Source organism: Eriocheir sinensis, chromosome 65 (assembly GCF_024679095.1).
Source record: "Eriocheir sinensis breed Jianghai 21 chromosome 65, ASM2467909v1, whole genome shotgun sequence".
Taxonomy (NCBI): Eukaryota; Metazoa; Arthropoda; class Malacostraca; order Decapoda; family Varunidae; genus Eriocheir; species Eriocheir sinensis.
The window spans coordinates 5,605,947-5,629,459 of NC_066573.1; the positions used below are offsets into that span (position 1 = coordinate 5,605,947).

A 23,513-nucleotide genomic window follows, 5' to 3' on the forward strand; every position below is an offset into this window, starting at 1 on the left:
TATGTGTGTGTGTGTGTGTGTGTGTGTGTTTTCAATTTATAACATAGGGACGAGTTTAGACACACTAAGATTCTAATATTATTGATAATGCTAATCATAACAATGAAAATAATAATAGTACTACTTGTAATAATTATAGTAATAATAATAATAATAATAATAATAATAATAATAATAATAATAATAATAATAATAATAATAATAACAACAACAACAACAGCATCAACAACAACAACAACTACTTTAACATCAAAGGAGCTCATAAGTTTAGATCTCAGGTGTTTCAGGAATGACAGTTTGGGGCAATAATGAGACGATTTTTGAAGCCTTTTAAATCCCAGAAGCGGGAGATTAGTGACCACAGAGTGGCCGCGAGGCAAGATGGGTGGCCGGGGGAAGGCAATGAGAAGCTGAACTCTCTTTTAAGCTCTCCTTTGACGTTTGCTCCTGAGTGAATTATGAGTAATAATAATAATAATGATAATAATAATAATAATAATAATAGTAATAATGGAAGTGGACAGAGACGGAGGTCCACAGGAGGCAACAGTTGAGTGCCCAGAGGAAGCCCAGCAAGGAGACATGAGAGTGAGTGTGGCAGTGCGTGGCGGGGCGGCAGAGGCGGTGCAAACGATTACGGCAGCTATATGGACGCTGTAAGGATGGCGCATTACAATTTTTCGGGAACTCTCATCATAGGCAGACTGGTCCCTTGTGAACTCCTTATGTCCTAAATTATCCTTGTGGTGTCTCATGAGTTTCCGCAGCTCAGGACATCCACACAGACTTTATATTTTGACCAGAGAAGCAGAGACGCAAGTTTTAACAGTCGGAGAGGATGTGGCTGCGTTCCCGAAGTTCATAACGTCTGCATGGACTGATGTTCGCCTCATATTACCACCAGACAAGGGGAGAAAGGGATTTTTGTCACCCTAAGAAAGGATAAAGGAAGTGATGAAGAAATTTCGGGTTGAAGTACATTAAGTTGAAGGTGACATGATGCAAAACAATTCTCAAAATATCAAAATTTCATTGGCATTTGTTTTTACTTCATTTTCCCTGCATCGAGCGTCCTTTGACTGTTTTCTATATTGATTTTTGGATGATGTTCATACAATGTTGTTTACTGTCGGGATGCACTAAACTTCAGGGACTTAACAGATCTCATCTCGCCGTCAGCTCTTAAGACAGTAGTTTGAGGTTGATAATTTTTCCTTGCTGGCCACGACTCACTCACAGAATCCTTGCTGCTTCCAGGACACTCACGCTGGCCCGCCCTGGAGCTCCGTCAGCTGAGGGCATGGCGGTGTGGCGGGCAAGGGATTTACAGTCCCAAGACCTTTATCACACTCAGGAACAATTAAAAGAAAAAAAGTTGGATAAGCCAAATTTACACACCAATAGGAATAACCACCACTAAGATAACTAGTTACTATGAAATGTACACATTAAAACACCAGGAGAGTGTGACATTTAAAGCTAAATGATGCAGAGCTAGTAATAACAAGTCCATATATTAGTTAAGTCCGGCCCTGTGCTGCGAGCCTCCACATCCACACCCAGGCTGAGGCGGCGGGCCGGCTCACCGCAGCAGCCTCCTGCGGGTCACGGCTGCTGTCCGGCCCCTCGTGACCACCAACATGCCCCGCAACCCCAAGACACAGCCTGCCCCGGCTCATGCAGAGTAGTGTACACGGATCATGCAAGCTACCGTCAACAAAGAAAACGGAAGTGTAGAAGATGGAAGACAAGTAAACGGAAGAGTGTGGAAGATGGAGGGGAAGTATTTTAGAGGAGTAACTGTGGAAGAAAGAGGATCCTGACCACAACATTACGAGACAAGCAGTGAAGCGGGTTCTAGGATGGTGTGACGCTAATCAACGGGGAGTTAACAATCAGTCACTCAGTGGTCACTACGTGTACAGAACAGGAAGAGACTACTACGATGTAATGTTGTACGGTACACAGGTCAGGAAAGATAACACTTTACTGCATCAAAAAAGGAAGCAGAGTTTAAAAAAAGTTATGCAACATATTAGCTGTGCCAAGTGTTTTCAATTAATGGAGGTGTTTACGTGTGGCGCCACGCAGTACACAGGGAGGAAAGCTTCCCCTCCTCGACACCGGTGGCGGAGTGAGGCTCAGCAGAAGCCAGTGTTGCCTACACCACCGGCACACAGACCAAGCGTGCGCCACACCCCACCGTCACGAACTAGAGGTGCAGGAGGCTGCTAGACAGGGAAGGAGCTAGAGGTGGACAGGGGCCACGTCGTGCAAATCTACAGGATTCCCCGTCATAGCAACACACCATGATGCGCTCTTGTATCTGGCGCTTGAGGTCTTCCAGCTTCTTGCGTCGCTTGTTGACCGCCCGCTCCATGAAGTTGATGCAAGCAAACTCCAGCACCGCCGCGAACACGAAGGCAAAGCACAGAATGACGAAGTAGTCCAGGGCTGTGGCGTAGGAGACAGCGGGCCAGGCTGAGCGCCCCCCAAAGCCTAGAGTGGTCATGGACAGCACCGTGGTCACACCTGGCGCCGCGAGGGAGAAATAAAACATACACAATAAGGAGACACAGCACATAATGGACAAAGTAACAAGTACCCACCATCAACTCGTCATCAGCACTCCCGGCCTTAGCACGCTCCTCTAAGTCTTTCTTGGCTTTCACCATCTGCTGCTGGTGCCGTTTCGCCCTCCGCTCCAGGAAGTTTATCATCGCGAACTCCACGAGGGCGCCGAAGACGAATGTGAAACAGAGGATCACGAAGTAGTCCAAGCTCACGGCGTATGTGACTTTAGGCAAGGATGCGCGTTCAGCAAATCCCATCTTGGTTAGAACTAGCACAGTGGTGATACCTGATTGTGGAGAGGTAGTGAGGTGGTGGTGATGGCCGGTGGTGACGGGCGGCTATTGAGGGGGGGTGGAGGTGAGTGTAGTGGTGGTGGTACTTATGGGAGGGGGTCTGTGTGGTGGTGGATGGAGGGGTAGTGGGGTGGTGGCAATGTGTGATGGTATCTTTTGGGAGAGTCTGCGGTGATGGGTGGATGATAATAGCGAGATGGGTGGTTGGTGGATGCTATGTGGTGGATCGGTAGATGTGAAATGTTTGTGTGATAGTGAGGGATTGTGAAAGGCTTAGGGATAGATGTCAGGGCTGTGTGTGTGTGGGGGGGGGGGGGGGGAGGCCTGTGTATAGAAACATCGTAGGGGAGGAGAGTTTTGTTACTGATGATGGTGGAGGATGGGAACAAAAGTAGAGGTGGGAAGTAGGTGGAGGCTCTGGGTGGAGGTAGTGACGGTGGTGGTGGTGGTGGATTTCAGGGGCTGGTGGTAGTGAAAGGAAAAACGTGACATGGTGTTAGTGGGTGAGGGAGAGAAGATAGTGGAAGTAGTGGAGGTGGAGGGAGGGAAGGGTGGAGAAGTGGCATAGTTAGCAGGGAAGGGGGATGAGGGGTGGGGTATGGGGGTTAATGATATGATGGGGTTATGGTATTATAATGAATGTTGAGTGTGGGATAAGGGGAGGGGCCACCGTAACCTACTTAGAGAATATACATGAATCAAACACGTATTCTTTTCCCCTCTTAATCTTGTATATAACAAAGAAAAGGCTAAAAAAAACATATATCACCTACTTTAAACCCCCAATGACATACAGATAAACAAAACATAAATCACTTAAACTTAACGGCAAAACATTCAACATTAAAAAAAAGAGCATCCATTAAGTAATAAAATGAGACTCCAAAAGTATATGTGAAATAGCGATAAACTCCAGCATCCCACATATTCAGTGAGGTTTGCATCTATAGTTAAGAGCAGGGAGGGGAGGCGGATGGGGGAGGGGGGGGGGGGACAGTGAGCAGTGAGCGGTGATAGCAACGACAGTAGAACGGGAGCAGGAGCGGCAGCAGGAATGGACGGGGCGGAGCAGGACGGGGGCAGAGCGGGTATTGCAGTGGGGGAGGAGGAGATGGTGTGCTGGAGGTGATCTAAATACCGCCGTCATCACCACTCCCCTCCCCCCCCTCCCCCCCCCTCATCACCACCACCAGTGTTTCATCACCATCGCTTTACACGCTCCCGGCTCTGGTCACTCCCACAATCATGCCACCGATTACCCCATTTTACACGCGCAATGATGGCATGATGGCCCGTGTCTATGTATGCCCCGCCCCGTCCAATGCAGCTGCCCCGTGAAGGAAGACAGGAATTTAAAAGATGGGTGAGAAGAAAAGCCTCCGGAAGGGTAACAACGCATATGAAGGATAATCACTCGCGAAAAAATAACTCTGAAATATAAAACGAACGTGGATCAGTGTGAGGGAATAATGAAAAGCGAAAGTTACGGACACAAAGGTGCTGAGCGGGGCTGAAACAAAAGAGGAAGTGACCATTAGTGACGGGAGGAGGTGCGTGGCAATGGCGGGCAGGCGGGTAGGCAGGTAGGTCGGTGCACGCCAGGCCCGGCAAGTGTACTGTACCTGTGGACACCGGCGCGCTAATTAAAGCAAAGGTGAAAGGTGTGATTGGCTTGATTGCTCAGGTGTGTAGCTCCCAAACTAGGCCGGGTTCACACATACCTGTACACACACACACACACACACACACACACACACACACACACACACACACACACACAGGTTGATAGATAAATATCGATAGATAGATAGATACATCATCATCATCATCATCATCCACCAATTCCATATAGGCCATTGCTTGATAAAGGCCTTTCCCAACGTTTTCCTCTCTCTCTCTCTGTTGATGATGTTCAGGAAAGCAAAAAAAATAATCTCTCCACCTGGTCCTCTGTCTGCCCTGGCCTCTATAATACATGGGTTGCCTTTCTGTTACTTTGGCACGTGATATGACCTGCACAAGACCGGTTCTTATTCTTAAACGTCGCTACTGTATCATCAACCCTTGCCTGTTTACTAACGAATACACGGTGCTCGCGTTATGCCTCTCCATGCTGAACCCAGTATTTTTTCTTTTCATTCTTCTTTGTGCGCTTCTTAGCCTATTCTTTTAAGTCTTCTCTGAGGCGTGAAATATTTGAACTGTACGAGAGTTACCACCGGCAGGAAACACTGAATGTACACCTTTGTTTTCAGGGAGAGTGGCAGGCAGGTAAATAAATAGATACTATAGATCGATAGGCCTATTAACCACATTGCAGATCACACACACACACACACACACACACACACACACACACACACACACACACACACACGTAGGGCTTCACAAAATACAGAAACAAGTTACGTACACACAAATATTTGTCTTGCTCTACGCACACACAGTTACACATGGCTAAGTGGGATGACACACACACACACACACACACACACACACACACACACACACACACACACACACACACACACACACACACACACACACACACACACGTGAGGTAATAGCGGACTCAGAATATTAGATTTTTTTCCATTGAGTAATTTTGGCAATTATTGTTTCGTAATTTGAGTATTGGCAATGATGGTTTTAAAACTTTTACTTATAATGACACTAATGCATATTAATGATGATGACGATGTTGAGGGTAAGAGTTGCAATGATGATGATGACGAAGGTGATGATGATGATGATGATAATATTAATAATGATAATGATAATAATAATAATAATAATAATAATAATAATAATAATAATAATAATAATAATAATAATAATAATAATAATAATAATAATAATGATAATAATGAAGCAGACAAGTACAGCAACATTATCATGATTAAAAATATTGAGAATCGTCATAAAATAATTACTGATTAACTTCCTTCCTTTCCTACACACACACACACACACACACACACACACACACACACACACACACACACACACACACAAACAGAAACACAAACACACAAACACATACCCACCCACACAGAGGCACACACAACCACAAACACAGACAATCAAACCTACCTACACACACACACACACACACACACACACACACACACACACACACACACACACACACACACACACACACACACACACACACACACACACACACACACACACACACACACACAGGCAACAGGAACGGGCGGCAGGGCATACGGGTCGCTCACCTAGACACACTCTCCCCGGCACGTCCTTCTTGGTGATCCAGAAGGCGACCCAGGAGCAGCACACGATCAGGATGCACGGCACGTACACTTGGAGGAGGAAGAAGCCCGTCAGCCGCTTCAGGTGGAATTTGACGCTCAGAGTTGAGACCACTTCTGCAGAGGGCGGGGAGGGAGCGAGAGGTGCATGAGCGCAGTGGCAATGGTGGTGGTGGTTCGGGAGTTTTTTTTTGGCTACGTGGTATGTATAGAGGGTATTGGTGGTAGGCAGTGGTTGATTTAGACGGTATGTGTGGTGATGGTGGTGGTGGTGATAGAAGTGGGTTAGAGGTTTAGGTATGTGGGGGGGGGGTTATGGTAGAGACTTACTGGGGTTGTAGTCAATGTAGTATATTTGTGGGGGCGGGATCTACTTTTTTTGTGTGTCTTATTTCAAGGTCTTGTTAATAATTAAGAGGGTGATGTTGAGTGATATTGATGGTGGTGGTCGTGGCTGTGGGTAATGGTAGTATTGAGTTGTTATTGTTGGTGGTGGTAGTATGGGTAGAGAAATGGGGGGTTGATAGAGGGAGGTGGGTGGTTGAGGTGGTGAAGGGTAGAGATGGTGATGACTGGCCGGCGGTGGTGGTGGTCGTAGTAGTGGTGTTGGTGGTGGTGGTGATATTCAAGGTGAAGTTATAAAGATGCATGTGGGGGCTTGTGGGGGGTGAGGGGTGAGAGGGAAGGTGTGAAGGACAAGTAAAGGGGGGCAGGCGTCGTGTGGATGGGTGGGAGAAGGTGAAGGAGGGGGGGGCAGGTGATGTGGGGGTGGATGGGGGCAGGTAACGTGGGGGCCAGGTGCCGTGTGGGTGTTGGGGTCATGTAAGTTCGGGGTAGCATAGGACGGGGTGGGAGGAGTGTCGTGTGGTTGGGTGGGTGGGGTGGGGGGGGGGGGGGGGGCAGGTAAGATGTGGGCTACGTGTTGGGTACATGGGTGGTTGGCGGGTGTCGTGCGGGGGTGAGGGGGAGAGGTAGGTTGGGGGACGGATCAGGCATCGTGTAATTTGTCAGCGCGGTGATGATTTTAAAAGGTCTCCGATACATCCTCTTTCCGGGGCTATTTTCTTAATGGGGTACGGGAGTGGTATGCTGCTGGCCCATCTCTCCGATTTTTTGCCTATTTTTTGTCTATTTTGTCTATTTTTGTCTATTTCTGTATATTTTTGTCTATTTTTTGTCTATTTTGTTTATTTTTGTCTATTTTTGTCTATTTTGTCAACTTTTGTCTATTTTTGTCTATTTTCGTCTATTTTTGTCTATTTTTGTCTCTTTTGTCTTTTTTTGTCTATTATTGTCTATTTTTGTCTATTTTGTCTTTTTTTGTCTATTTTTGTCTATTTTTGTCTATTTTTTGTCTATTTTTGTCAACTTTTGTCTGTTTTTGTCTATTTATGTCAATTTTTGTCTATTTTTGTCTATTTTGTCTATTTTTTCTATTTTGTCTATTTTTGTCTTTTTTTGTCTGTTTGTCTAATTTTGTCTATTTTTGTCTATTTTTTGTCTATTTTTTTCCTGCTGGCGCCATCTCTCCGATTTTTTTGTCTATTTTTTTCATCTCCGTGGTAGCATATATGTAATTTTCTCAACCCCTTTAAAGGCGTATATATTTTTCCTCTTCATTTCGTATGTTTCTTTCAGTTTGCAGTGGATGTATTTACAACTAGATGACTCTTTATTTACTCCTGTTGTTTGTGTGTGCCTATGTTTGTATGTTGTTATGTTTGTTTGTGTGTGGGTGTGTTTGTGTGTGTGTGGGTGTGTTTGTGTGTAATTGTATAACTCTCTCTCTCTCTCTCTCTCTCTCTCTCTCTCTCTCTCTCTCTCTCTCTCTCTCTCTCTCTCTCTCTCTCTCTCTGTTTCCTTTTTCCTTCCTTTCTTTTCCTCCCTCTCTCTCCCCTCCGCACAGATAAATCGATACCATTGCCGTAATCAGCAGGCGCCAGACACTCTCATCAGCGGCAGGTGTACTCAGGAAGGTAACAATAATTCCACCCGCGGGGGGCAAACAAAGCTGTCATTAGCATCAACACTCACCTGGCCGTCTGTTCTCTGCAGGCAAAAGGGAAATTAATTATCGTTAGTCAAAGGCATTACCTGGTTATTGTTCAACATTTGTAATACATGTGTCGGACAGGTTATTATATCACTGTTGCCATCAACTAATTGCCCGTGGTAAGAGGGCTGTTTTTTATAGGTATTAGTAAAATTTTTTGACACTATAGAAACCTCCAACCTCATTAGTATGTTAGTTTTCATATCATAAGTTAAGTTAATTCACAATGTGAGCTATATAAGATTATGTGAGCAACGCCTTCCCCTGCCTTTATAAGTATCTCTCGTTCTACAACAGTTTTTGGTTCTTTGCCATGATCTTACAGCCGACTTTTCTTCATAGCGTTAGGCGAGAAAACAATCCCTTCTCTTAACTTCGTCCTAATCCTACCCTCATAGCCGCCATTAGCCCTCAGCACACAAGCATTAGTCGAGGGGCGGCAGCGGTCGTCCATGCATGCGCTGCCCCTGACTCCCTGCACCCCTCATGTCGCCAGCCGTGGCCGGTGCGGCACTCACCCTTGCGCTGCACCACCACCCGGTCCTTGCCCGTGGAGATGTTGAAGAGCTCGTACTGGGCGATGCTCACGTCCGGGTCCACCGTCACCATGGATGGCGCCCACTTGTACACCATGTCCTCGGCGTTGTACCCGTCTGGGGAGCGGAGCGAGGCGTCAGCAGGGCAGCACGAGGAGCGCGAAGGTATGTGTGGGGAAAAGAGAAGGAGGAGGGATCAGGAGAGGGCAGGAGGAAGGAGGAAGTATCAAAGGGCAGAAAAAGACGTGAAAAATGTGGGAAAAAAGAAAGAGGCATTGGGCGAGGGCAGGGAGGGAGCAGGGTCAGGAGAAAAGAGGAAGGCCATCAAAGGGCCGAGGAAGACGATATAAAGATAAAGAGACAAAAAAGAGGAGGATATTTCAGGATGGAAGAGCAGGAAGTCAGAGCGATAAGGAATTGTCAGAGAGAAGGAAAAGATGTCAAGACTAGAGGAGGAGAAGTAAAAAGGAAACTATATAAGAGGAAGCAGAGGAGAGAAAAGAGAGGTGAGAAGAGAACGAAAGGTGAAGGGAAGAGGAAGAAGGGAATGAGGAAGAGTAGGAAAAGAAAGGAAGGGTTGGTGAATGAGAAGGAGGAAGAGAAGATCGAAAAGGAGCAGAAGAATACAGAGAGCGAAAAAAAGAAGGGTAGGAAGAGGAGGAGCGGTAGATGAAGAAGGAACAGGAGGGAGAGAAAGAAAAGTAGTAGATGGAGGAGAAATAGCAGAAGTAGAAGAAACAAGAGGGAGAGAAGGGGTAAGAGAGAGGAGGAGAAAGAGGGATAGCTGAGATAGGAGGGGAAGGAGGAAGAGGAAGAATAGTAGAGAAAGAATGAGAAACAGGAGGAGGAAAAAGGATACTAGAAGAAGAAGAAGCTGGAAAAGGAGGAGGAAGACGAGAGGAAGAAATAAGAATAAGAGAAGGGAAAAAAAGAGGGAGAAGAGAAGATGGAGGAAGAGGATGAAGATGAGAGAGGAGAAGAAGGTAAGAAATGAGGAAAGAAGAAGAGAGAAAGATGAAGAGATAGAAGAGAAGAAGGAGGGGGGGGGGACGAGGGAGCTGGGTGACCTAAGCGATAAAAAGTGAATAGGGAAGGGAAAGAGGTAAATTAAAAGAGTCAAATGAAGGTTCAAAGGATGATTAAAAGTGAAACTGTGAGATAAAGGAAGAGAGAGAGAGAGGCGGCGTGAAAGGAGGAAAGAGAGAAAGTGTAACGAGAGGTGAATAGAGAGACTGGAGAGAGAGAGAGAGAGAGAGAGAGAGAGAGAGAGAGAGAGAGAGAGAGAGAGAGAGAGAGAGAGAGAGAGAGAGAGAGAGAGAGAGAGAGAGAGAGAGAGAGAGAGAGAGAATGATTGAGAGAATGAGAGAGAGCGAAAAAGAGGAGAGAGAGAGAGAGAGAGAGAGAGAGAGAGAGAGAGAGAGAGAGAGAGAGAGAGAGAGAGAGAGAGAGAGAGAGAGAGAGAGAGAGAGAGAGAGAGAGAGAGAGAGAGAGAGAGAGAGAGAGAGAGAGAGAGAGAGAGAACGTAAAAAAAAATGTATATATGTTACTAGTGAAATAAATAAAAAAGAAAGGATTAAGTTTAGGAATTTAATACAGAAAAAAATGCTAATACCGAATATTTAATAGAGTTTAGGCCTAGGAGGCTTATTTTATAGAGGAAGTAAATCAAGAGAGGGGAAGAAAAAAAGATAAACTGTTGTGAAAAAAGGGAAAAAAGAAGGAACGTGGAAGAAAGAGACGAAAAAAAGAAGGAAGGAAGGAAAAATAAGTTGAACGGGGGAAAGAAGTTGAAGTTAAAATGCGCATGAGGGAAAAGTTGAATTGGCGGAGGGAAAAGAAGACGAAGAGAGGGAGAAGAGAAGAGGGGGAGAGGGAGAAAAAGGAAAAAAGAGGGAGAGGGAAGAGGGGAAGAGGGAGAAAGAGGGGGAGAGAGGGAGAAAAAGGGAGAAAGAGGGAGAGGGAAGAGGGGAAGAGAGAGAAAGAGGAAGAGGGAGAGAGGGAGAAAGAGGGAAAGAAAAGAGGGCAAGAAGAAGAACGAGAAGACGAGGGGGAGGGAGAAAGGGGAAGAGGAAGAAAGATAGAAAGAGAAGAGTGGGAGAGGGAGAAAGGGGAAGAGGGAAAGAGGAAGAAAGAGGGAGAAGGAGAAGGAGGAAGAGGGAGAAAAAGGAAGAACGAGAGAGAAAGAGGGAAAAGAAGAGGGGGAGAGGGAGACGGAGAAGACGAGAGGCGGGAGAAGGAAAGGAGGAGGAGGAAAAAAAGACGAAGAAACATAAAATGAGAGAAAAAGAAGATAAGAAAGAAAGACTAAATAATAATAGTGATAATTGGAAGCAGAAAAAGATAAATGAAAACGGACGATGATGAAGATAATGAGTGAAAAAGAAAAAAAAAGACAACTAAGACGAACGATAACAACAAAGAATAAAAATGAGAAAAAAAGAAATAACAAAAAGAGGAAGAACAGAAAGAACTAAAAGGATACGAATGAAAGAAAAACAAGAAAAAAAACAAGAAGAACAAGACCAAGAAACACGATCAACACCAAGAAAAAGAAAGAAAAGAAAAATGAAAAATAAAAAAAATAATGAAAAGTGAAAAAGTTTATACATGGAAGAATCAGAATGAACGTGAAAGTGAGAGAGAAAGTTTAGAAGTGAATGACAGACAGACGAAGATGAAGGTGAAGTGTATTGAAGTGACGTGCTTGAGAGAGAGAGAGAGAGAGAGAGAGAGAGAGAGAGAGAGAGAGAGAGAGAGAGAGAGAGAGAGAGAGAGAGAGAGAGAGAGAGAGAGAGAGAGAGAGAGAGAGAGAGAGAGAGAGAGAGAGAGGAAGGAAGGAAGAGGTAAAGGAAGTAAAGGGAGGAAAGAAAGAAAAAGAGAAGGGAAAGAAAAGGAGAGAAAAAAGGAGAAGAAAGAAGGAAAGGAAAGGGGAGGAAGGCAATGCGAGGGAAAGGAAGGGAAAAGAAGGAAAGGGAAATGAAGGAAAAGCATAAGAATAAGGAAAGAGAAGGGGAAGGAAGGAAGGAAGGAAGGGGGGAAGGAGAGAAACGAGAATGACAAAAAGGGAAAAGAGGAGGAAGAAGAGGAAAGAAAAATGACGAACCGTGATAAAGGAGTGCTCGAAGGAGAGAGGAGGAAAACCGGAGGGAGAGGAAAAAGGAGGAAGGAAAGAAAACGAACCAGCTGAGAGGGAAGCGTTGAAAATTAAAGTTGAAGAAGGAGAAAAAGTCGTGAAAAATGGGAGGAGGAGGAGGACGAGGACGAGGAGGAGGAGGAGGAGGAGGAGGAGGAGGCCAGTAATATACGTAAAGTGTTTAATGCAGAAAGTAAAGAAAAGATGAAGAGAAATGGAGCGGTCAGAAAAAATATTAGAGAGAGAGAGAGAGAGAGAGAGAGAGAGAGAGAGAGAGAGAGAGAGAGAGAGAGAGAGAGAGAGACTGCGACAAACGGAAGAAATATAATTGAAAAAAACTCTAAATTCCTGCAGTCGTACATAGAAACAGGAAAATAATGAAATAAAGCCAACAAAGAAAGAGATCAGAAGGTGAGATTTTGATAGAAGAACAATATAAAAAAAAACGAGAAGAAGACGAACATAAAACAAGAATAAGGACAAGAATAGGAAGAATAAGAAAGAGAAGAACAGAAACACGATTAATATTACGAAGAAGAAATACAAGGATGATAAAAAGCGGTGAAGTATATAAATAGATAGATAGATAGATAGACAGATAGATAGATAGAACTGTTGCTTTATTACGCATCGATAAACAAGAGATGACGTGTATAGTTTTTTTTTTAAGAAGACCAAGAATTATTATCAAGAACCGTAACTTTTTAAGAGGCTCACGTTCTCTCGCTAAAGGCAGGAAGAGAGAAAGGAGAAGGAGGAGGAGGAGGAGAAGGAAAGAAGTGAATGAGGAACGGAAAAAAAAAGTAGGAAGGAGGGAGAAGCAAGGGGTGGATGGGAGGAGAAAGGGAGGAAAGGAGGAAAAAGATGGAGAAAAGGAAAACATTAGAAAGGAGAGTTGTGAGAAAGGAGGAACGATAAATGAGAAAGATATAAGGAAATAGGAAATGAGAAAGGAAAAGAAAGGAAGGAGGAAAGGAGGAGGAGGAGGAGAAGAGGATTTGATTAGAGAGGATAGTTTTAATGAAAGAGAAAAGAGATAGGAAAGATGGGCAGAAGGAACAGAGAAAATGAGAAAAGATTAAGGAGGAAAACATTAGAAGGGAGAGATGAAAGAAGGGAGATAGGAGAAAAGATTAAGAAAAGAAACAGGAAATGAGGGAAATGAAATGAAACACACACACACACACACACACACACACACACCAACTACACCCCCCCCCCTCCACACAAACCCACCCCTACCCCCCACACACACACCTTCCTCCCCTCCGTCAGGTACGCCGCAGAAGGTACTTACAGGAGGCGAGGCTGAGGGGACAGAGCTGGGTGTCGAGGGGAAACTTTCGGAGGTGCATCTTGCAGCTGGCGCGGACGGTGAGCCTGCGGGGGGGACGAGAGGAAGGAGAGGAGAGGAAAGAAGAGGAAGGAAGAGGAAAGGAAGGAAGAGAGAAGGGGATAAAAGAGAGGGAAATAGGAAAGGAGACGGAACGAAGGAGAGGGTTGGTGAGAGAGGGAGGGAGAAATAAAGAGAGGATAGAGAGAGGCGAGGAAGGGAAAAAGGAAAGAAAGAACAGGTTGGAAAGAGAGGAAGGAAGAAGGAAAGATGACAAGGTTGAGAGAGGGAGAATAAAAGAAGAGAAAGTTTGGTTATAGAGGACGGGAGGAGGGAGAGAAGAAGAGAGTTGGGAGGAGAGGGAGGGAGAAGAGAAAGAGAAGGTTTGGGAGAGAGGAAGGGAAAAGGAAAGAAAAAATAGGGAGAAGAAGAAGAGAGGAGAGAAAGAGAGGGTTGGGAGAAGAGAGAGAGAGAGAGAGAGAGAGAGAGAGAGAGAGAGAGAGAGAGAGAGAGAGAGAGAGAGAGAGAGAGAGAGAGAGAGAGAGAGAGAGAGAGAGAGAGAGAGAGAGAGAGAGAGAGAGAGAGAGAGAGAGAGAGATTCTTATTAATATCCTTCATTTCTTAAAGCCAACTGCACACTTTTCCCATCTTCCCTTCATCTTCAAGCTTATCAAACACCACCACCACCACCACCACCACCACCACCTTCTCTACTTCCTTCTTCCCTTTCCTCCATTTCCTGTTCCTTTTTCTCCTTCCCTTCCCCTATCATCTCTTTCCCTTTCCTTCCATCGCTGTCTGCTAGTTTTTTTTTCTTTTTCTTCCTTCACTTTTCCTTATTTTCTTCCTCACTACCACCACCACCACCACCACTATACAACCAACATCGCAACTACCAACACTTACTACCACCACTACCACCACTGCCACCATAGTCACTTATCCACACCACAGTTTACTTAAAGATATGTTGGTCTCTTCTTCTTACTAACTTAAGTATATTCCTTCCCGTTTCTTCCCTTCACCTGTCTCTTCCCATCACCTCAACCCTCCCCTCTCACTCCTCTTCCCGTCTCTCCTTCTCTCTTCTCCTTTTCTTCTGTTCCTCCTCCTTCCTGCTATCGACCTTTTTCCTATCTCTGTGAACATTTCATTCCTCTCTATAACATTTTTTCCCGTTCCGTGAGACACCCCTTTTTTTTCTTTCCCTTTTCTTTCCTTCAGATAATCCCTTTTTCCTTTTATTAACACCCATTTCTATTCCTTTCGATCAGGCATTATTTTCCTTTTTTAAAACCCTCCAGCTCATGCCTTTAAACGTATCTTTTCCTTAAAGTTAAACATCCTTCACCTTATTATATCCTTTAAAACATTTCTTCTCATCCCTCTAAACATCTTTTTTTTCTAACTCTCCTTTCTCTTCCATTTCCTCCCCTTTCCTTTCCTTTACTTCCCTTCTCTTCCTTTCCCTTTCCTTTCCTTCCCTACCCTCTTCTTCGTTTCTCTTTCTTTCCCTTCACTTCCCTCCCATTCCCTTCCCTTTCCTTCCCTTCCCTTCCCTTCCTTTCCCTTCCCAACCCTTTCCCTTCTTTCCTTTCCCTTCCCTTCCCTTCCCTTCCCTTCCCTTCCCTTCCCAGCCCTTTTCTTCGTTTCTCTTTCTTTCTCTTCATTTCCCTCCCCTCCCCTTCCTTTCCCTTCCCTTCCTTTCCCTTCCCATCCCTTTCCCTTCTCTCCTTTCCCTTCCTTCCTTCCTTCTTCCTTCCTTCCTTCCCTTCCTTCCTTCCTTTCCCCTTCCCTTCTCTTCCCTTCCCTGCCTTTCCCTCTCCTTCCCACCCCTTCCCTTCCCTTTCCTTCCTATCCCTACGAAGTCCATTAATTTTCTTCCACATCCTTCCCTTTTCTCCAAACATCCATTTCCTTTCCCTCACACTCTTTCACACCATGACAGACATAACCTACCTTTCCTAAAACCATGCTATCACCCACCCAGCCACCCAGCGACCAACCAACCAATCATAATCCACCAGTGACCCAGCCGGCCAGTCATCAACCAATCAGCACCCACCTGAGGGACCACGTGATCTGTCCGTCGTGCTGGAGGCGGATGAAGGTGTTGGGCGCCGTGATCTTGTGGGCGTAGGAGTTCTTGCCGTTGATGAAGAAGGTGTCGGGCTTCCAGAGCTTGGCGGCGAACATCCAATTCATGGAGAACTCCGCCTTGCTGAGGTCCGTCTTGTTGAAGCGGAGGCGCGGGTCGAACCACACTTGGCGCAGGTACAGTTGCATAGAGTAAGACTGTGTGGGGGGAGAGAGAGAAGAGAGTGAGTGAGTGAGGACAGAATGAGAGTCGCGTAGCATACCACTGTGAGGGTAAGAGAGTGAGGGAGAAAGTCAGAGTGAGAGAGAGAGACAGAAGGTAGGCGAGGTGCTTCTGAGATGTTGATTGATCACTATTATAGCTTGGCGCCGCAACATCACTGGTCACATGGCGCCTGAGAAAGGGGAAGTGGAGGACAACCATAAAGGGAGAGTTGCATAGAGAGTGAGAGAGAGCGGAAGAGTGAGTGAGAGATAGAGGAGTTAGGGGAGGTGGGTATGAGAAGGGGAATTAGAGGTGGATAAGGTGGAGGAGACGCATAATGGAAGTACGACTGTGTGTGTGTGTGAGAGAGAGAGAGAGAGAGAGAGAGAGAGAGAGAGAGAGAGAGAGAGAGAGAGAGAGAGAGAGAGAGAGAGAGAGAGAGAGAGAGAGAGAGAGAGAGAGAGAGAGAGAGAGAGAGAGAGAGAGAGAGAGAGAGAGAGAGAGAGAGAGAGAGAGAGAGAGAGAGAGAGAGAGAGAGAGAGAGAGAGAAGGTTAGGAACATGTCAGAAGGAGAGTGGACTGGAGGAAGGAACCGAGGTGTAAGTGAAGAGATAGAGAGTTAGAGTACTGGAGGTATTTAAGTGAAAGGAGGGAGGAGAAGGGAGGTAAAGGAGAGAGGATAAAAGAAAGTATTACGTATATGGTTGGGGAGAATAAATATGTTCGAAGGGAAGTGAGGAATGAGACAAGATGAGGAGAAGGTAGAGAAGGAGGGGGAGGAAGACAGGAGAAGGAACATAGCGACAGTGAAGTGAGAAGGGAGTAAGAGGGTAGATGATAAAGATAGATAATAAGGTTGTTTACGGGTGTGAGAAAGACAGGTAGATAGTAGTAGAAAGGAGAGTGACGTTAGGTATGAGGGAGTAAGGGGAGACATGAGATAGGGGAAGAAAAGGTGATATACAACATTATTAAGATGCCATAGAAGAAGAAAAAGAATACAGAGTTAGTAGGTGTGAGCGAGACAGTGAAATTAAGCGATAAATGGCAAGGTATGAAAGAAAGGATGGGAAGGAGGAGGAGGAGGAGGAGGAGGAAGGGGACGCTAAACATAGACAGACAGACAGATAGATAGATAGAGAGGGTGCGAGAGGGAGCGATGCATTGAAGGAGAGAGAAGAAAAACTGAAACTTGATTAATAAAAGGTGAAGGAGAGAAGGGGATGAAACGAGCGAGCAGACATGAAAATTCGAGAGATGAACAAATATAGAACTGACTGAACAGGGGAAGAGAGTGGAGGGAGAGAGAGGGGAGGAGGAGGAGGGAGAGAGGAGGAGGAAGTTTGAGTACGCAGCAAGGGAAGGGGAAGAGTAGAAAATAGGGGTGAGGGGAGGAAAAGGGTGACAGAGGGAGATGAGACGAGTGATGGGGAGATAATGGAGATGTTTGGTGGGGTGACAGCAATGGGTGATGGTGGCTAATATTGGAACGTTGAGAGAGAGAGAGAGAGAGAGAGAGAGAGAGAGAGAGAGAGAGAGAGAGAGAGAGAGAGAGAGAGAGAGAGAGAGAGAGAGAGAGAGAGAATAAAAGAAAAAAGAAAGAGAAAAGTAGAGCAACACAACAACAACAACAACAACAACAACAACAACAACAACAACACCAGCATAGAAACTGAAGTAGATAACACCTTCAGAGAAACAAAATAAAAATGAAAAAAAAATATTAGGACAGGAAAATTTCGCTAAACACAGGTGTATGAAAGGTGTTGGAGGAAAAGGAGGAGGAGGAGGAGGAGGAAAGGGGGGGGTATGGAGGGGGTATGCTACCTCTGTGTGGGTGGCGTGAAAGACAGGTGGAAATTGCTCGTGAGGAGAGAGAGGAAGAGTTGAAGATTTGTTCGTTGAAGTGAGCGAACTGAGGCCACGGTTGCTTCTTAAGGGCGGAGGCTGAGAGGGAGACGAGGGGGAGACGTTGGGAAGAGTAAATGAAGGGAATGAAGAAAAGGAAAAGGAAGGAGGAGGAGGAGGAGGAATAAAAGAAGGAAAAGAAGAAGTAGAAGAAAAGGAACAAGAAGCAGAGATTGATTCATAAGGAAAGAAAAGGATAAAAGACAAAAAAATATAAGAAAATAGGAAAAAGAGAAGAGAGGAAAGAAAAAAAAATGCAAATAAAAAATAAAGAAGCAGAAAGAAAAATATAGAAAATACGAAAGACTAACAGACAGACAGACAGATAGACAGACAGGAGGTTGTTTTCTCCTCTCTTCATCTCTGTCTTAGTCAAATATTTCCCTCTCTGTCCCTTCCTTACTAATGTGGCTTGCGTGCCTCTCTTTAAATATGAGGAAATAGTTTGAATCTCTCTCTAGTAATCCTCGCTGAACACTGCAGTATTATCGCTAAAAATTATTAATATTAGCGGTTCTCCCTCATTGCGCAATTACTCGTTTGATTGCTTGTTGAATTTGCTGGTCTTGAGAGAGAGAGAGAGAGAGAGAGAGAGAGAGAGAGAGAGAGAGAGAGAGAGAGAGAGAGAGAGAGAGAGAGAGAGAGAGAGAGAGAGAGAGAGAGAGAGAGAGAGAGAGACACACACACACACACACACACACACACACACACACACACACACACACACACACACACACACACACACACACACGCTTGCTATTACTGGACTGTCAAGGTGTTTAGCAAAGTCTCTTAAAAATAAAAGGAAGGGGAGAGTGCGCTGAGGAGCCCCTGCCCAGGATAGTCTCGCCTCTTAAGAGTGCACGTCATAACATTTGGGAGATCACTTTTAAGGGAAGAGGTTGATAAGACGGTTTTCAAGATGCTGTTCAAGGGACGAGAGGTGTTGGTGGTCTGACCATTTGAGTGGTCTATTGATGCTTATTTTTTTTGTTTGTTAAGGAAGCAGCTCAATGGCAAATGAAATAAAACAATAAAAACGTTAAACTCTGCTCATATAAAAGAAATTAGAGATGAGTGGCCTAAAAAGAGGTCAATTTCGGGTGTAGAGGGGGCGTTTACGAGTTTGTAAGATTTTTCTGTTCAGTAATTATGTCTTTGAAGGGATGAACGGAGGGTAGGAACCTGGGGAAGGGAACGAAGGGAAGAAATAACGGGAGAGGTATGAATTGAGGGCGAAGGGGTGAAGGAAGGAGGCGATGGTGAAGGCAGGCATGAGGAAAGGGGCCAATATGTAATAAAGGAAGGAGATAGGGGGGGAGGATAATAGAGAGGTGACAAAAAGAGAGAGATCGTGCGTGGAAAAAAATATATAGAAAACTCGTAACCTTGCATATACATCGATTTGGAGAGAGAGAGAGAGAGAGAGAGAGAGAGAGAGAGAGAGAGAGAGGGGGGGGGGTAGGAATGAAGGGGAGAGATAGGGAGGAAAGAGGAAAGGGTAGCGACAAAAAAGAAGAAAAAAAATTGTGCGCGTAAAAAAACAGAAAAAAATCATCTAATCTTGCGTACACACCGAATTCGAGAGAGAGAGAGAGAGAGAGAGAGAGAGAGAGAGAGAGAGAGAGAGAGAGAGAGAATTATATATATATATATGTCTGCGTGATTGGCTTCCTGACGGCTCGGCAACAGCTTACTGCCAGATTAGCGGAGTATTTGCGTTTTGCTCGGTAACATATCTTCCCCGCGTGCCTGCTGTCCGGACACGTAAAAAAGAAAGAAAAAAAAATAGTTATGCACACCAGGGAAGGGAATAAAAAGCACGGCGCATTGGTGGACGTTATCACACACACACAATTCCCTCTTTGGTAAGTTGTTATTTAATGTCCTGCGAAGTATTATCTCTCTTCCCACCCTCTCCCCTCCCACGCCTCCTTTCTCTCTCCCTCCCCCTCCTCCCCCGGCGTTGATAAATTATTACGAGGGTGAGTAAATATTTGACTCGGCTGATATTACCTCGGCTCGGGTTTGTAAGTTTCACGTGAATGCCTCTTTTTGTGTGTTTGTTTACTGCCCTGTTTACCTGTTTTGTTTACTTGTTTGTTGATTGATTATTTTTTTTGTCTCTTTGCACGACTATTTGTACGATTCATGTGCAGTTTTTTTTTTTTTTTGTATGTTTGGTTGAAGTGTATTTCTTGTTTATTCTGTTCTTGTTTACTTGTTTGTTTATGAAGTGGTTTTTGTTTATTAATTTCTTATTCATTTCTTGTTTATTTATGAGGTGAAGTCTTTGTTTATTCTTTCCTTGTTTATTTCTTGTTTATTTATGAGGTGCTGTCCTTGTTTATTCTTTCCGTGTCTATTTCTTGTTTATCTATGAGTTGTATTTCTTGTTTATCTATGAGTTGTATTGTTTATCTATGAGTTGTACTTCTTGTTTATCTATGAGTTGTATTGTTTATCTATGAGTTGTATTTCTCGTCTATCATTTCTTGTTTGTTCAGTCGTAATAATGAGTTTCAGACACCATCAATACAAGGAAATAAAAATACTGCAACCAATATAATCTTCCCCCACATTTTACAAAGCACTAAACAATGACCGGAACTCAATACGTAAAATAAAAAAGCGTAGTTGTTTTATAATGAGAACAATGATGATAATGATATGTAATTGCCCTCAGCGTAGTGAAGGTAAGGTCTTTAGGTCATTAGGTGGCTCATAGGAATAATTGGGATGAATGGGCTAAGTGCGTAATAGTATTTAATAGAAGTGCTTAATAGGAATGCGTAATAGCGGTGTAAAATGGGAGTGCGTAATAGGAATATGCAATAGCAGTATATAATGTATGTGTGCAATAGAAGTATGTAATAGGAACGTGTGTATAGGGGTGAGAGTGCAATAGGAGTGATCGGGGTGAAGGAGCTAAGCGTAACGAGCAAAATAAGGGATGTCATGGGGAAGGGTTGGTACTCCTGGCTAGCAGAGACGAAGCTGTGATAATTTGTATATACGTTACCGGCTCGTGTGTCTTATTTTACGATAGATAAATACAACACAATGCAACACGTATAACCCGGTAAATGAGTACGATAGATGTCTCTTGGCAACGTTATGTGAAGTTATGAACCACGCGTGAGGGTTGGTAGTTCTGGTTGGTTGGGGTGAAGCCGTGATAATTTTCATTTTACCAGCTCATGTCTCTTCTTGATAACAGCTGAATGGAATACTATGCAATACGTATACTAGAATAAATGTATACGACAGTTATGGGCCTAATGACAGCGTTATGTGATGTACGGAATGACGCGGGGGGGTTGGTAGTCCTGGCTAGTGGACGGGAAGGAGAAGGGATGTCAGTAGTTCGTGTGTGTGTTTGTGTGTTTTTCTTCCTCAACGCGTGATGGACAGCGGCTGAGCACACTCCCTCACGCTGGCATAACCCTCAGGCATCAGTGAACACCGGGACGGATAAATAATGTGTGTAGGGACGCGTGTAAGATGGAAAAAATAAAAAGTGCCGATCATCACGCCTTTTTTGCATTTAACTCCGAAAATGCAGCAGATAAATAGACTTACGGACGCTGGCATAACCCTTAAGCATCAGGGATTACTGGGACATCTATGGACGTGTGTAGGGGAGAGCGGTGTCCAGGAAATAAGAGGAAATTGACGATTACTACCGCCGCCATGACAGGACAGAAAAACGTGTCCCGTGTATTAAAATTAAACTATTTCCTCGTGTTTCCTCTGAAGCTGCGACTCACAAACAACTCTTGAACGTGACACAGCCTTTAAGTATCAAGGATTACTGGGACTTAGTGTGGATGCGTGTAGGGAAGAGCGTTGCCGAGGAAATGAGAGGAAATCCACCACCACCATGACAGGACAAAAAACGTGTATTAATTAAACTATTTCCTCGTGTTTCCTCTGAAGGTGTGACTCTTAACAGAATTCCTGACGGTGACACAGCCTTTAAGTATCAAGGATTACTGGGACTTAGTGTGGATGCGTGTAGGGAAGAGCGTTGCCGAGGAAATGAGAGGAAATTCACCACTACCACGCACGCGCCATGGTGTGTCCCTGTGGTTGACTGCTTGACGGAGTGACCACCGCCGCCACTTCCTCGCTGACGTTTCTCGCTGACGTGCCTCTTCTGGTCATCAGGTCAAGGCAAGTTATTGTTTTGTTCAGTGTTTTGTTCATGCCTCTGCCCCCCGAGTCACCGAACTTGAAGCAATCACCGCTATTTTAATGGGGCGAGGATATATGATATTTAATTAAGGGGGTTTCAGGTTTCTAATTTAGTGGCGTTTCCTTAGGTTATGCAGTTGGGGTGTGTTAATTTTATAATGGCCTCCTGATGTTTTTAATTACCGTTTAGTAGCCCAGGAATGTTTTAAGCGTGCTACTGTTGTGATTTTGTTCTGACGCTTTGTTTTATGTTAATTTCTTGTGTGGTAACTTTATATTTTGTAAAGTAGAAATATATGAAGACTAAGCATGAAAGTAAAGAACAGTGTTTATGCGCGGTACCGTGTTAACTTGTCCTTTCGTGTCTCTACGATTAATCATTTAAATTTGCTGTTACACTCGGCAGACGGTGTGGAGGGAACATTGGCAGTCCATCACTCTTTGGGAACAGTAACCAACCCACGCATTTTCATGGCTGGCTTACTTGTGTCAACTTAGTTCTCGTGTATATATATTTTTTTTCTTCTGCAGCGATGGCGAGCTTGTGGGCAGATGAAACATTTCGTAGGCTAGTTTATTCAGACTCGATGGTTCAGTTTCGTTGCAAATTATCTTGACTTCTTTGTATTGTGTGTATCTCTGTTTGGAAATGCATGGCCAACGCAAAGAGCTTGTGTAGGTATACGAATTTAAAAGACGGGAATATGTGTATGTATTTGTATATTAATATGTAAATACACACACACACACACACACACACACAAAGACAGACGGATGGAGAGCGAAGGGGAAAGGGGAAGAAAGGAGATGGAGGAGAGGTAGCTAGTTGCAGAAGTAGTAGTAGTAGCATCAGGCCAAGGGTAAAAATAGTGAGTGGGGTGGTTGTGTTGTGGTGGTGGTGGTGAGAGTGGTGGTTGGTAGCGGTGGTGGAGCTTGACGGAGCGGAGCGGGGCGGGGCGGGGAAGGGACGGGGCGGGGCGTTTAGTTTGTGCCAGCCAGAACCTCTTCCGACACTGACGAATGCAACACCACAGCGGAGATGAAGAGTGGCGATAGAGAGCCGTGTGTGTGTAGACTTGAGTGGCTCCTTAGACGGTGGATTGGCAGAGGTGGCGGTGTTGTCTGGTGATGGAGTGCTGGTTCAGAGAGAGACGGAGAAAGGGGGAGAGGGGGGTGAGTAGAGAAAGAGAGATGAGGGATCGCAGGGATTTTTGGGAGTAGTGGAGTGAGTTTGAGAGTGGCATGATGGTGGTGGTGGTGGTGGGGGTAGGGGTGGTAGGGTGGGGTAAGTGTTGGCAGGGGAACTGAGGTACGTATTAAGTTGTAGAAGTCATATATTTCACTCCATAAATATGAGTGTCTACCATTTTAACGTTCTCTCTCTCTCTCACACACACACACACACACACACACACACACACACACACACACACGCAGCAATCTTAAGTATTGTGCAAAACGCGTCACCTCCAATTTAAGAATGATCTCCAAGAACCAAATACTCGATTCAACCAGAAATGCTGAAATGCGCAACATACCAGAACCGTGAATAAGGATATATATGTTTTTAGTCTCAATAGAGTGAATGAACATAAGGTGACAAAGAAAAAAATAGGAAAACAAAAGAAAAATAGAATGAACGCAACTAGAACTCAGATAATAATAGGGAGAGTCGTTGCAATGGTTCATCCCACGCCTTCTACATGACTAAAATAGAAACTAATAAACTGGAGTTCTTTCCGCGCGAACATGCATATTAGCCGCTTGAAATAGTTGTGTGCTAAATATAATCCTCTTAAACCCGCTTAAAGTTGCGGTGAAATGTTATGAACTCACGAACGCTGATACGATCTTGGAAGCTTAAAAAAAACCGTGGCCTTTGATTGAGGTTCTAAATATATTC

At 44.6% G+C, this 23,513-nt stretch overlaps 1 protein-coding gene across 3 annotated transcripts in view; it reads right to left on the bottom strand.

The window, feature by feature from the left end:
• LOC126987529 (gamma-aminobutyric acid receptor subunit alpha-6-like) overlaps positions 1 to 23,513 on the bottom strand; it is a 51,712-nt gene that overhangs the window by 4,699 nt on the left and 23,500 nt on the right. Inside the window, exons 2-7 of one of the 3 annotated variants that reach the window (XM_050844533.1) lie at positions 15,269 to 15,498; positions 13,168 to 13,250; positions 8,720 to 8,854; positions 8,183 to 8,197; positions 6,113 to 6,265; positions 2,309 to 2,532 (exon numbers count right to left, since the gene is read on the bottom strand). In XM_050844533.1, coding sequence (XP_050700490.1) covers positions 2,309 to 2,532; positions 6,113 to 6,265; positions 8,183 to 8,197; positions 8,720 to 8,854; positions 13,168 to 13,250; positions 15,269 to 15,498 — 840 coding nt within the window. Of the gene's footprint in view, positions 1 to 2,308; positions 2,533 to 2,609; positions 2,861 to 6,112; positions 6,266 to 8,182; positions 8,198 to 8,719; positions 8,855 to 13,167; positions 13,251 to 15,268; positions 15,499 to 23,513 lie in introns of all 3 variants that reach the window. The other 2 variants (XM_050844531.1, XM_050844532.1) reach the window with 2 other exon arrangements.